A 13,745-nucleotide genomic window follows, 5' to 3' on the forward strand; every position below is an offset into this window, starting at 1 on the left:
CGATGTTGTACATCCCATCACCACTGCCAGCGAGAATGGAGAATTTGGTGCTCGCTCAAATCTCCATTCACTGCAGCGGGTCCAGAGAATCCCAGCCGCAGATGAGATAAGAGAATTCCGATCTTTGTTTTTTATATATAATAAGAAAAGCAAAATCTTCTCAGCTGAAGCTATATTGTTAACTATTTCTCATCATAATACTTGGTACACACTTACTTAACAACCTGGGTTGCAATATTTCTACTTGGTTATAAGATTATTGTATAAATGTGACACTTACAGGTTATTTAAATTATTAGGCATTGATGCTTAATTGTCAAATGCTTGAAAGTGCTGGTGATTTTTTTTGAACAAATATCAATTTCAAATTATTTTAGAATCAGAATTTGTTTAGGTACATAGAACCATAGAAAATTACAGCTCAGAAACAGGCCTTTTGGCCCTTCTTGTCTGTGCCGAACCATTTTATGCCTAGTCCCACTGACCTGCACTTGGACCATATCCCTCCACACCCCTCTCATCCATGAACCCGTCCAAGTTTTTCTTAAATGTTAAAAGTGACCCCGCATTTACCACTTTATCCGGCAGCTCATTCCACACTCCCACCACTCTCTGCGTGAAGAAGCCCCCCCTAATATTCCCTTTAAACTTTTCTCCTTTCACCCTTAACCCATGCCCTCTGGTTTTTTACTCCCCTAGCCTCAGCGGAAAAAGCCTGCTTGCATTCACTCTATCTATACCCATCAAAATCTTATACACCTCTACCAAATCTCCCCTCAATCTTCTACGCTCCAGGGAATAAAGTCCCAACCTATTCAATCTCTCTCTGTAACTCAGCTTCTCAAGTCCCGGCAACATCCTTGTGAACCTTCTCTGCACTCTTTCAATCTTATTTACATCCTTCCTGTAACTAGGTGACCAAAACTGTACACAATACTCCAAATTCGGCCTCACCAATGCCTTATATAACCTTACCATAACACTCCAACTTTTATACTCGACACTCCGATTTATAAAGGCCAATGTACCAAAGGCACTCTTTACGACCCTATCCACCTGTGACGTCACTTTTAGGGAATTCTGTACCTGTATTCCCAGATCCCTCTGTTCAACTGCACTCTTCAGAGTCCTACCATTTACCCTGTACGTTCTTCTTTGGTTTGTCCTTCCAAAGTGCAATATCTCACACTTGTCTGCGTTAAATTCCATTTGCCATTTTTCAGCCCATTTTTCTAGTTGGTCCAAATCCCTCTGCAAGCTTTGAAAACCTTCCTCACTGTCCACTACACCTCCAATCTTTGTATCATCAGCAAACTTGCTGATCCAATTTACCACATTATCATCCAGATCATTGATATAAATGACAAACAACAATGGACCCAACACTGATCCCTGCGGCACACCACTAGTCACAGGCCTCCACTCAGAGAAGCAATCCTCCACAACCACTCTCCGGCTTCTTCCATTGAGCCAGTGTCTAATCCAATTTACTACCTCCCCATGTATACCTAGTGACTGAACCTTCCTAACTAACCTCCCATGAGGGACCTTGTCAAAGGCCTTGCTGAAATCCAGGTAGACAACATCCACCGCCTTCCCTTCATCCACTTTCCTGGTAACCTCCTCGAAAAACTCTAATAGATTGACCTACCACGCACAAAGCCATGTTGACTCTCCCTGTCTATCCAAATATTTGTAGATCTTATCCCTTATCACACCTTCCAATAACTTGCCCGCCACCGACGTCAAACTTACTGGCCGATAATTTCCTGGATTTCTTTTGGAACCTTTTTTAAACAACGGAACAACATGAGCCACCCTCCAATCATCCGGCACCTCCCCCGTGAATACTGACATTTTAAATATGTCTGCCAGGGACCCTGCAAGTTCAACACTAGCTTCCCTCAAGGTCCGTGGGAATACCCTGTCCGGTCCTGGGGATTTATCCACTCTGATTTGCCTCAAGACAGCGAGCACCTCCTCCCCTTTAATCTGTAAAGGTTCCATGGCCTCCCTACCAGTTTGCCCTATTTCCGTAGACTCCATGCCCGTTTCCTCAGTAAGTACGGATGCAAAAAAACCATTTAGTATCTCCCCCATCTCTTTTGGTTCCATACACAGTCTACCACTCTGGTCTTCAAGAGGACCAATTTTATCCCTCACTATCCTTTTGCTCCTAACATACCTATAGAAGCTCTTTGGATTTTCCTTCACTCTGTCTGCCAAAGCAACCTCATGTCTTCTTTTAGCCCTCCTGATTTCCCTCTTAAGTAGCTTCTTGCACTTTTTATACTCCTCGAGCATCTGATGTGTTCCTTGCTGCCTGTACATTTCATACAACTCTCTCTTCCTCTTAATCAGTGTTACAATCTCCCTCAAGAACCAAGGTTCCTTATTCCTATTTACTTTGCCTTTAATCCTGACAGGAACATACAAACTCTGCACTCTCAAAATTTCTCCTTTGAAGGCCTCCCACTTTCCATTTACATCCTTACCAGAGAACAGCCTGTGCCAATCCACACTTCCCAGATCCCTTCTCATTTCATCAAATTTGGCCTTTTTCCAGTTCAGAACTTCAACCCGAGGACCAGATCTATCCTTATCCACGATCAGGTTGAAACTAATGGCATTATGATCACTGGATCCAAAGTGTTCCCTCACACTCACATCCATCACCTGCCCTAACTCATTTCCCAATAGGAGATCCAATATCGCATCCTCTCTAGTTGGCACCTCTATATACTGATGTAGAAAATTCTCCTGAACACATTTTACAAACTCTACCCCGTCTAAACCTTTAACAGTATGCGAGTCCCAATCTATATGTGGAAAATTAAAATCCCCTACTATCACAACTTTGTGTTTCTTGCAGTTGTCAGCTATCTCTCCGCTGATTTGCTCCTCCAATTCTCGCTGACTATTGGGTGGTCTATAATACAAGCCCATTAATGTGGTCATACCTTTCCTGTTTCTTTAATGTAAGAAAGTGTACATAACATAGATGTCTGATTGTAACCTAAAAGGCTACTTGCTTAATTTTACAGAAGAGTGAATTTTCTTGCACAGCAGCAATTTAATTTGTTAAAATCAAGATTCATGAAATTCCTTATGTAAGATGAGAGAGCAGAGAGAATTTGAAAAATGTTAAGATGTTTATTTCAACAAAAGGTTGTTTGGGTCCAGAATTTCATACCTCAATATGTATTGGAATGGAGATGGTTGTGATTTAAAAAATAGCAGCCTGATCCGTTTCCAGGATTCTGTCTGCCATTGTGGGATCTTTATAGCTACAGGATAAGAGTGTGGGTTGTGAGCCCACGGGCAGCTATCCCACTCTTCCTAGTCCATTGTAGAAGTGGACTGCCATCTGGTGCACTGCTTCAAAAGATTGTAATGTATTCAGCTCTAGAGGTTTCGGTGACACAGCTATACTTTGGAATCCCATTGTGAATGTTTAGTTGAGCTCCAAGCTCAACTGATTCAGTCAGCTCCGCAGGGGTTGTTGATAAAAGTTGTCAGGAGAACTGTGAGCGTTGTTTTGATAGTTTTATGAACAGTTAGGACTTTTAAGTTTTTTGAAGAGGTTTTTGACTGGCTGTATGTTTATCTTGACAGTTTTATGGATACTTAAGAGGATTAATCTTTTTCAAGCAGAGTTTGAATGGCTGTGTTTGAAAGTTTTATGAGCTCCTAAGAGTATTAAACTTTTTTGAAGTTTTCAATGGCTGTTTTAAAAGTTTCATGATTATCTCCCAATATTATTATTGGACTCATGCGTTCTGTCCATAGTGGATACAGCATGAGGGGACATGGGGTATTGGAGATGGTATGAGGGGGTATGGAAGGGACATGGGGGGTGGGTGGTGGTGATGAGAGGCAAGAGCTAGTGCCTAATGTTTACAGAACTAGACTAATGTCTCAGTGAAATGAGAGAAATGATATAACTTCCCCACCTCCATTTCCACCTCAAGCCTGCTTTGAAAGGTGGAAGCCCTGGTTCCAGCCAGTCCCTGCCATCCCACCATGGGAGTAACACAGGAGGGGAACTGCTCGGCAGGAGGTTGGATCACTATGTCGGGAAATGGCCCGACTTGTGATTTCTGCCTCAAGGATGAAAATCTGGAATTGTTGTGTAAATAGAAGAAAAAAGACAAATATTCTGAAGATAAACTGCTTTGAATTAATTTTAATGTACATCTGCAGCACCATTCCCAACTCCCCAGGACTGATGCAGCCCATGTCCAAACGCAGCAAGAGCTGGACAATATCCAGGATTGGGCTGATAAGTGGCTTGTAACATTCATGCCACACATTTCCAGGCAATGATCAGCTCCAACAAGAGAAAATCTAACCATTTCCCCTTGACAATCATTAGCATTACCATCGCTGAATCTGCTACTATCAACATCTAGGGGTTACTACTGACTAAAAACAGAACTGGACAAGCCACATAAATACAAGAGCAGGGCAGAGGCTGGGAATTCTGTGGTGAATACTCACCTCCTGACTCCCAAACTCCTGTCCATTATCTATCAGGCACAGGTCAGGATTATGATGGAATAACCTCCACTTTCCTGGAAGTGCGCAGCTCCAAGAACACTCAAGAAACTCAACAGCAGCTAGAACAAAGCAGCGGCTTAACTGGCACCCTATCCACCACAATAAATATTCACTCCCTGCACCACTGATGTACAGTGGTGGCAGTGTGTACCATCCACAAGATGTATTGCAGCAATTCACCAAATCGTCAAAGCACCTTCCAAACCCATGACCTCTACTTGAAGGGCAGGGGTAGCAGATGCATGGGAAAACCACCCCTGCTTTATCCTGTATATCCTACCAATATCATTCAGTCTCTTCTACTCTTTTTGCAGGAGAAGGCTGCACATAACAACAGGGTGATTTGTAACACAGCAAATATTTACCTATCCATCAAACTCTAACTTGTTACTGCCTTTAAGGACCTGCTACAGCTGATTCAAAGCAGATTACTATGGAATTGGGATGGGGATATTGGATGCCTTATGGTTGGTTCCAAACTTGCACTTTTTTCTCTATCCAATGAATTCACTCCCTTGCTCAACCAAAGAATACAATGAAGACCAATTTCATAGCACCCATTCACAGAAATCAGGCATCCAATCTGTTGGCACTAAGATGTTGTCGTAACACTTTCACTCCTCTTCCTATAGGTGTGCTACATTGGTCATCTGTAACCAGGAAGGTTATTGCTCAGAAAGTGCCATTTGATAACACTGTTGATGACCCCTTCCACCACTTTACTGATGATCCAGTACCTTCAGCCATTTCTTATGTCATGTGGATTGATGGGGCGGTAATTGGCCAGGTTGGATTTATCCTGCATTTTGTGTACAGGACACAACTGGGCAATTTTCCACATTGCTGGGTAAATGTCAGGATGATAGCTATACCGGAACAGTTTAGCTCAGGGAACTGCAGGTTATGGAGCACATGTCTTCAGTACTATTGCCAGAATATTGTCAGGGCCCATAGCCTTTGCAGCATCCAGGGCCTTCAGCCATTTCTTGATATGTGGAGTGAATCGAATTGGCTGAAGACTGGCAGCTATGATGCTAGGGACCTCCAGTGGCGGCTGAGATGGATCATCCACTCGGCACTTCTGGCTGAAGATTGCAGCAAATGCTTCAGCCTTATCTTTAACACTGATGTACTGGGCTCCCTCATCATTAAGGATGGGGAGATTTGTGGAGCCTCCTCCTCCGGTAAGTTGTTTAATTGTCCACCATCATTCAATGTTGGATGTGGCAGAACTGCAGAGCTTAGACTTGATCCGTTGGTTGTGGAATTACTTAGCTCTGTCTATTACTTGCTTTTTATGTCTTTTGGCATGCAGGTCTTCCTGTGTTGTAGCTTCACCAGGTTAACACCTCATTTTGAGGTATGCCTGGTGCTACCTCTGGCATGTTCTCCTGTACTCTTCATTGAACCAGACTGGATCTCTTGGCTTGGTGGTAATGGTAGAGTGGGGGATATGCCAGGCTATGAGTTACAGATTGTGGTTAAGTACCACAATCGATACGGCAGCACAGTGGTTAGCACTGCTGCTTCATAGCTCCAGGGACCTGGGTTCGATTCCCGGCTTGGGTCACTGGTTGTGTGGAGTTTGCACATTCTCCTCGTGTCTGCGTGGGTTTCCTCCGGGTGCTCAGCTTTCCTCCAACAATCCAAGGATGTGCGGGTTAGGTTGATTGGCCGTGCTAAAATTGCCCCTTAGTGTCCCGAGATGCGTAGGTTAGAGGGGTTAGTGGGTAAATATGTAGGGATATGGGGTTAGGGCCTGGGTGGGATTGTGGTCGGTGCAGACTTGATGGGTCAAATGGCCTCTTTCTGCACTGTAGGGTTTCTATGATTCTATGAATTTTGCTACTGATGATGGCCCATAGCACCTAATGGATGCCCAGTCTTGAGTGCTAGATCTGTTCGAAATCTATCCCATTTAGCATAGTGGTAGTGGCACAAAACATGATGGAGGGTATTCTGAATGAACCTTCATCTCCACAAATACTTCTACTGATCTTTTCATGGACAGATGCATCTGTGGCAGGCAGATAGATAGGATGAGGTCAAGTATGTTTTTCCTCTTGTTGGTTCCCTCATTACCTGCCGCAGACCACTCGAGCAGCTGTGTCCTTTAGGACTCAACCCGTTCAGTCAATAGTGGTACTTCTGAGCCTCTGTTGGCGATAGACATTGAAGTCACCGACCCAGAGTACAATGTGCACCCTTGCCACCCACAGTGCTTCCTTCAAGTGGTGTTCAACATTGAGCAATACTGATTCATGGCGGGGAGCTGCACATAGTAATCAGCAGATTTCCTTGCCCATGTTTGAGCTGGTGCCATGAGACTTCATGGGATCTGGAGTCAATGTTGGGGACTCCCAGGGCAACGCCCTCCTGATTATGTAACATTGTACCACTACCTCTGCTTAGGTATGTCCTGTCAGAGGGATAGGACATACTCCGAGATGGTAATGTGTGGGACATTGTCTATCAGGCTGTTGCTTGACTAGTCTGTGAAACAGCTGTCCCAATTTTGGCCCAGCCATTGTCATTTCTGGTGCCTTGATTGATGCCTGGTGATCCACCCAGTTTCAGTCCTTTGAGACTTTTTAGCAGTTTGATATAACTAAGTGGCTTGCCAGGTCATTTCAGAGGGCATTTACAAGTCAGCCACATTGCTGTGGGTCTGGTGTCAAATGTAGGCCAGACTAGGTAAGGATGGCAGATTTCCTTCCCTAAAGGACGATTCCAGATTTGAACACAGGGCCCCCAGAGCATTACCCTGGGTCTTTGGATTACTAGTCCAGCAAATTGCTGCAACACTGGTCTTAGGCTCCATTTTCTGCTGCTCCTTGATGTTAGTTATCATATAGAGGGATGGTGATGATACTTGCCAAATTTAACTGCTGTCATTATAAATGTCATGTTGATCAGTGATTATGTTGAAATTATGCTTACTGCTGTAGCAGCGAGACATGAGTGGAATATCCCTGAATAATATTGCTGCCTCACAGGATAATGTGTATCTTCACTATTTTGCGTACACTATATAATTTGTGCCTTTCTGCAATACCCTGGTTTGAGAAAGTGAACAGGGTCAAGTTGCCCAGTATCTAGGGAAATTGTGCAACTTGCAGCTGGACCATCTCTGCCATTGCTCATCGAGGCCCATTCGATCTAAAAAAAACATCCTCCAGATAGATTGTTTGTGCCGATAGTTACAGATGAGCATTGGTGGAATGGTAGCCCTTTTAATTAAGGAATGCAGTGCTACTTTGCAGATCAGTACATTGGACTATATGGGTGCTCTTGATGACATTGTGGAATTTGTGAATTTTTTGCCATTTTGAAACAAAATGGAGCCCTCTCCTGCTACACCACTGGTTGTTCATTGGGAAAGAGCAGAGCCAGGATTTAACGCAGTGACAGCGACCACGCCAACTGGCTGGAAAGTCATGGCAGACCCACACCCCCAAACCTGGAACTCACGACTGAGTTTTATGGTCCTCAGGCAATTAGTTGTGTGAAGTTGTGGCTTTCACCCATGAGGCTGGATGACTGGCCTCTCAGAGCTGTCGGGTAATAAGGGGGCTGGCAGTTCTTCAGTCCCAGCAACATCAAAAGGAGCATTTCCCACTATTGGAGCTGCAGTAGGAATCAGAATAGGAACAGCATTGGAAGCCTTGACTAAATTTAAGAGGGGTGGGCTTGCTGGCATCAGTCAAGCAGGCTGCATGGGGAGGGTTGGAGAGGCCAAGGATGTTTTCAAGCTGGGGGAGCCTTATGAAGAAGTGGCTAAATATGAGCCACCCACCCCATTCCTCCCCGAGCCCCCTCAGACTACCAGGTTCCATTATGCAACACAACTCTGCCACTGCCCCCTTGATGAATCAAATCCTTTGCATGCATTGTTGGACATATCCACGTAAGACCTCTGTGTACACATGTAAATAATGGCAAGCGGTAACAATCTTCATGTGATGCAGTGTGGCTTGCCATGGCTTGATGCATTGCTCATCTTCCTCTTCATCCAGGTATCACAACTAAAGAGAGATTCTCATTGCGAAACTAACTGCTCAAGGAGTAAGTTGCTTTCCAAAGCAAGTACTCCAAGAACTCAAACATCTCTTTCACTTAACTTCACCCATAGAATTGAGCACCAAAAGGAAAAAAGGATGCCCCTTTAGATTCCTAACTAATGAAAAGTGCTGCTGGCAATGCTATTCTCCCAATTAATACTTACTAAAGTACGCACATGCAAATTTGGCATAAAATCAGGAAAATAGTATGAAAGTCTAAATTATGTCACTTCTGCCATTTGACTGTGAAGCTTGCATCTATTTCTGGTGGAAGCATTCAACAGTAAATGATACTTGAACTGTAAATACTGTTGCTTTAAGTTTAGTTTATTTATTAGTGTCACAAGGCTTACATTAACACAATAATAAAGTAACTGTGAAAATCCCTGAGTCGCTACACTTCAGCGCCTGTTCGGGTACAGTGAGGGAGAATTTAGCATGCACATCTAACCTACACATCTTTCGGACTGTGGGAGGAAACCGGAGCACCCAGAGGAAACCCAGGCAGACATGGGGAGAACGTGCAAACTCCACACAGACAGTGACCCAAGCTGGAAATCGAACTTTGGTCCCTGGTGCTGTGAGGCTGCAGTGCTAACCACTGTGTCACCTTGCTGCCCCATGGTTGGGGACAACATCAAAAATTCCAAAAAATATTATGAAGTTAGACAAGACCCCAACTATTTTTAATTTTTGGCATTAGTGTGAGGATAAGGTGTTTCACTCCAGGTGTGATTCCATTGATCCACTAGGAAGCTTTTATCAAAACAAATTTTATTTAACAACACAGTTTAACTATAAAGAAAAGACTGAGCATAACTTTTACCAGTTGAAATACTTAAACATGACAAGATACAATTCTTAACTGCTAGTCTATCTCTATTTCAATTTAAGCAATATTCCTCATAGACGTAAACTCCTCTTCAAAATCAGTTAGCAAACAACAGGCTTTCATGCTGGTACACAGGCTGCTAATCCTCAAACCTCTAGAACTCTTCGGGAGAGAGGCACCTATTTTCTAGCAGGTCCCAAACTGCAGTCTCCAGAGAGAGAGAAGAGCTTCTGCTCCTTGCAGACCCAAGCAGAAAACTGCCTGCTTGCCTCTGTAAGCAGAGCTGCTCCGATTAGCAGATAACTTGACCTCTGCCGATCAACCTAATCAAACCCCTAATCTGAAACCCCAAGGGGCAACCCCAAAAAAACTGCATTTGCTCAGATTTTTAAAAAAAGTCCCCAGTATCTAGGATAAAGTATTCTTCTGCATTCTCAGCATGTGGGCTGCCTGGAGCAGACAGAGTGGCATCATTTAAACAGAGTTGAATTTTAACATATCCTTCACAAGAACCATGATATAAAAGGCACAATATCATCACATTTTCCCCCCCTCAAAAAAAGCCCATCAATATGAAAATGCGGCTTCATTTTTCAAACCTCTAGTTTCATACTATTAATACTCTACAATATGTATATACATTTTATTAAGTTGAAGCATGCAGATATAATAGTAGCATAGTCCAGTTTAGTCTTTTTCTCCCAACATTGATGAAAGAAGAAGGAATGTTCAAATTGTGATAAAGCATTGGCAATCATGTTCTATCTCCCTTTTCTCAACACACTGCTTCCTCTTTCTTCTCAAAACCTCATTCAGTTCTTGACCCTGCTTTGATTCCACATCCGAGCTTGATTCCGTTGTCATGATTGTAAATTAGTTCTGGTAATGTCCTCAGAGAGCTAGGCAAGATTTGGAGGATAACACTTTACATTGGATGTAAACTGACACAAACCACTTGGGATTTGCTTTTTTTAAATTTCCTTCACTGAGTCCAAACAATTCTCGGAGTCTCGCAGTGTCATCACAATATGTGTTAGATACAAAATGGGCAGTTTCAATGGAACAGATTTTCATCCATTGCTGTACTCCTTTGTATCCCATGTGCATCCAATTCTGAAGAGTACAGGTGTTAAAAATTGGCCCCTTTAGAAATGAACCAATAGACCCTCGGACTAGATTTTTCTTTGGTCACTTAGTGTGGATTGACATTTTAAACAAATGTGCAATATTTTCTGTAGTTACTATATCTTGTAGAATCACAGTCATGTTCACTTTGATAGCATTTACTGGCTCACTAGATACATCGATCAGAACAATCTTTTGGGTTTGTTTATGATGCAATTGTAATTAAGAACCAGTTGAAATCATCCCCATTTATTAGGTAGTGTTTAATTTCTGTTCATGCAAGAAATACTCAGAAATCAATATATTACTAAAATAAGTGCTCTTTGCATCTTAATTCTACAGTTGGAAGAGATAAGAAATGGTCCTTGAGCTACTTTCCCAATATATAACTTGAAACAGCTACATCCTTTTATAATTGAACAGATATTAAAACAGAAAATGGTGGAAATATTAAGGTCTGGCTGCATCTATAGAGAGATTGACAGAGTGACTTGTCAGGCTAATGACCTTTCATCAGAGCTGGGAAAAGTTAAAAATGTAGTAAGTTTTGGAGCAAGTGAAAGGAGGAAGGATGGGAAAAAGAAAAGAAGGAAGGGTCTATGATAGGGTGGAAGACTATAGAGATTAAATGACAAAAGGTTTGGAGTGCAATGCCAAAAGGAGTGGTAATGGAACAAGTAATGAAACATAAGATGTGCCTAGAGGAGGTGTGAATGGCTGTTATCCAAGGTCCCATACAGCACTTCCAGGTGAAACAATCTACATGTACTTCTTTCAATTTACAGTATTCGCTGCTCACAATGCAATCTGCTCTATATTGGGGAGACCAAACGCTGTTTTACAGCATGCCTCTGTTCAGTCTGCAAGCACACTTTTCTCAACTTTTTCCTTTCAGATTTCAGCATCCACTGTATTCTGCTTTTTAATTGAACAGATATTCATTCTTATGAATAAATATTTAAGCTGTTCAAAGAATGTTTTAATATATTTCAGATATCTGAAGAAGAGATTGAAAGAATTATGTCTGGACAAGAATTTGAGGAGGAGGCTAATAATTCATGGAGCAACAATGGAGACAGTGATCACAGCTCCCCTGGCAATGGCATCTCCGAGGGCAACCAACCATCGCCTGTTTCCACTCCTTCCTCAAGGTGGGAGTTTTTGAGTTAAATGTTGAAGCAAGATTGAGTTAAATGTCCAGAATTTTTTAATTCCGTATTTTGCAGCAGCTCACTTTTGATGACTTAATCCAATATTATGGCTGTATTATGCTATTAACAATTGAGTACTTCATTTAGCAGAAAAGCCTGGTTTGGAGGGTAGTTCTTATGAGGAAAGGTTGAGGGAGCTAGGGCTTTTCTCTTTAGAGCGGAGGAGAATGAGAGGCGACTTAATAAAGGTTTATAAGATGATGAGGGGGATAGATAGAGTGGACGTTCAGAGACTATTTCTTCGCATGGATGTAGCTGTTACTAGGGGGCATAACTATAAGGTTCATGGTGGGAGATATAGGAGGGATGTCCGAGGTAGGTTCTTTATTCAGAGAGTGGTTGGGGTGTGGAATGGACTGCTTGCTGTGATAGTGGAGTCGGACACTTTAGGAACTTTCAAGTGGTTATTGGAGCGGCACATGGAACACACCAGAATGATAGGGAGTGGGATAGCTTGATTGTGGTTTCGGACAAAGCTTGGCACAGCATCGAGGGCCGAAGGGCCTATACTGTGCTGTACTGTTCTATGTTCTAAAAATGAAAATGTGCCAAATGAATTCATAAATGTATATTATTCATTCGTACATGATTTGGTATTGTTTTTGGAGATGAACGCTTTCTGATTTACACTATTTGCATCATTCCACTTTTGAATATAGATCCCCTGACTTTTAGTATGTTGAAGTAAAATAAGTATGTACCATGAAATAAGAACAGAAAATGCTTTACATACTCAGCAACTTGGTCAACATTTGTAAATGACAAGTTATGATGTTTTGTGGGTTTACCATCCATCAGAACTGGTATTGAATACTGGCCTAAAAAAGTGTTAGCACCAATCCCACTTTTTAGGTATAAAATGTTTGTTGAAAAACTATTTACTTCCAGGAGCTGCCAGAAGTGCGAGCACTCCTTTCAATCCTCTGCAGTACCAAAGGTCTTTGGTGACTTCTCAACCTCCGTTCTCATTATCTGCCTAAGGAGATGAAAAATGCTACCTGCCTTGAGTGGTTATTTGGATGAAAATTTAGTTCATGGGGCATTTTAGAAGCAATGTTTAGTTCTGAAAAGATTGTTGTTCAGGAATTAAGGTAACTAAAATGTTGGGCTTTAGAGATTACTAAAATATCTCAAGAAGTGGCAAATCAGAAGGTGGGTTTGTTTAATAGAGTGGGACCCATAACACAAAAGGTGAGCTTACTTAACTAGATAGCTGGAGACATCTTGTCTACACTGCTTGCAGAGAAGTACAGTACAGACAGATGTTTTATTTTGGAGTTAGAGCTAAATTAGTTAAAATGTAGTCTGTGAACCCCAAAAGCCTACGTTATCATTAAAGTGGGTGGATCTTAAGAAGATACTCTGGTTTCAATTTATCTGCATGTTCTACCATAGGGGATAATGAAAAGGTTCTGCTGATAGCAGGCTTCATGCAATTAGGGCTCAGAGGAAACTCTGCAATTCAGTTGATTGCAATTTGGACCTTGTGTGGTTAGCAGCTCACAGAGAAGCCCTGGGAACTATTCATATGCACTTGATAGCTAGGGGTCAGAGAATGGGGCGGCATGGTGGCACAGTGGTTAGCACTGTTGCCTTATAGCGCCAGAGACTTGGGTTCAATTCCTGGCTTGGGTCACTGTCTGTGTGGAGTTTGCATATTCTCCCCGTGTCTGCGTGGGTTTCCTCCGGGTACTCTGGTTTCCTCCCACAATCCAAAGATGTGCAGGTTAGGTTGATTGGCCTTGCTAAATTGTACCTTCGTGTGCAGGGATGTGTAGGTTAGAGGGATTAGCAGGGTAAATATGTGGGTTACAGTATAGGGCCTGGGTAGGATTGTCATCAGTGCAGACTCGATGGGCTGAATGGCCTCCTTCAGCACTGTAGGAGTTCTAATCCTGGGGCCAAATATAGCATCTGGGAGACCTGATTTTGGAGAAACCAGGGACAGCGCCAGCT

General features: G+C 42.6%; 1 protein-coding gene across 1 annotated transcript in view; it reads left to right on the top strand.

Moving 5' to 3' along the window:
* The window catches only part of LOC144503088 (nuclear receptor subfamily 6 group A member 1), a 387,078-nt gene that overhangs the window by 335,340 nt on the left and 37,993 nt on the right, over positions 1-13,745 (top strand). The window contains exon 6 of the mRNA XM_078227588.1: positions 11,572-11,729. Coding sequence (XP_078083714.1) covers positions 11,572-11,729 — 158 coding nt within the window. The remainder of the gene's footprint in view (positions 1-11,571; positions 11,730-13,745) is intronic.

This window comes from Mustelus asterias, chromosome 13 (genome assembly GCF_964213995.1).
Source record: "Mustelus asterias chromosome 13, sMusAst1.hap1.1, whole genome shotgun sequence".
NCBI classification, from domain to species: domain Eukaryota; kingdom Metazoa; phylum Chordata; class Chondrichthyes; order Carcharhiniformes; family Triakidae; genus Mustelus; species Mustelus asterias.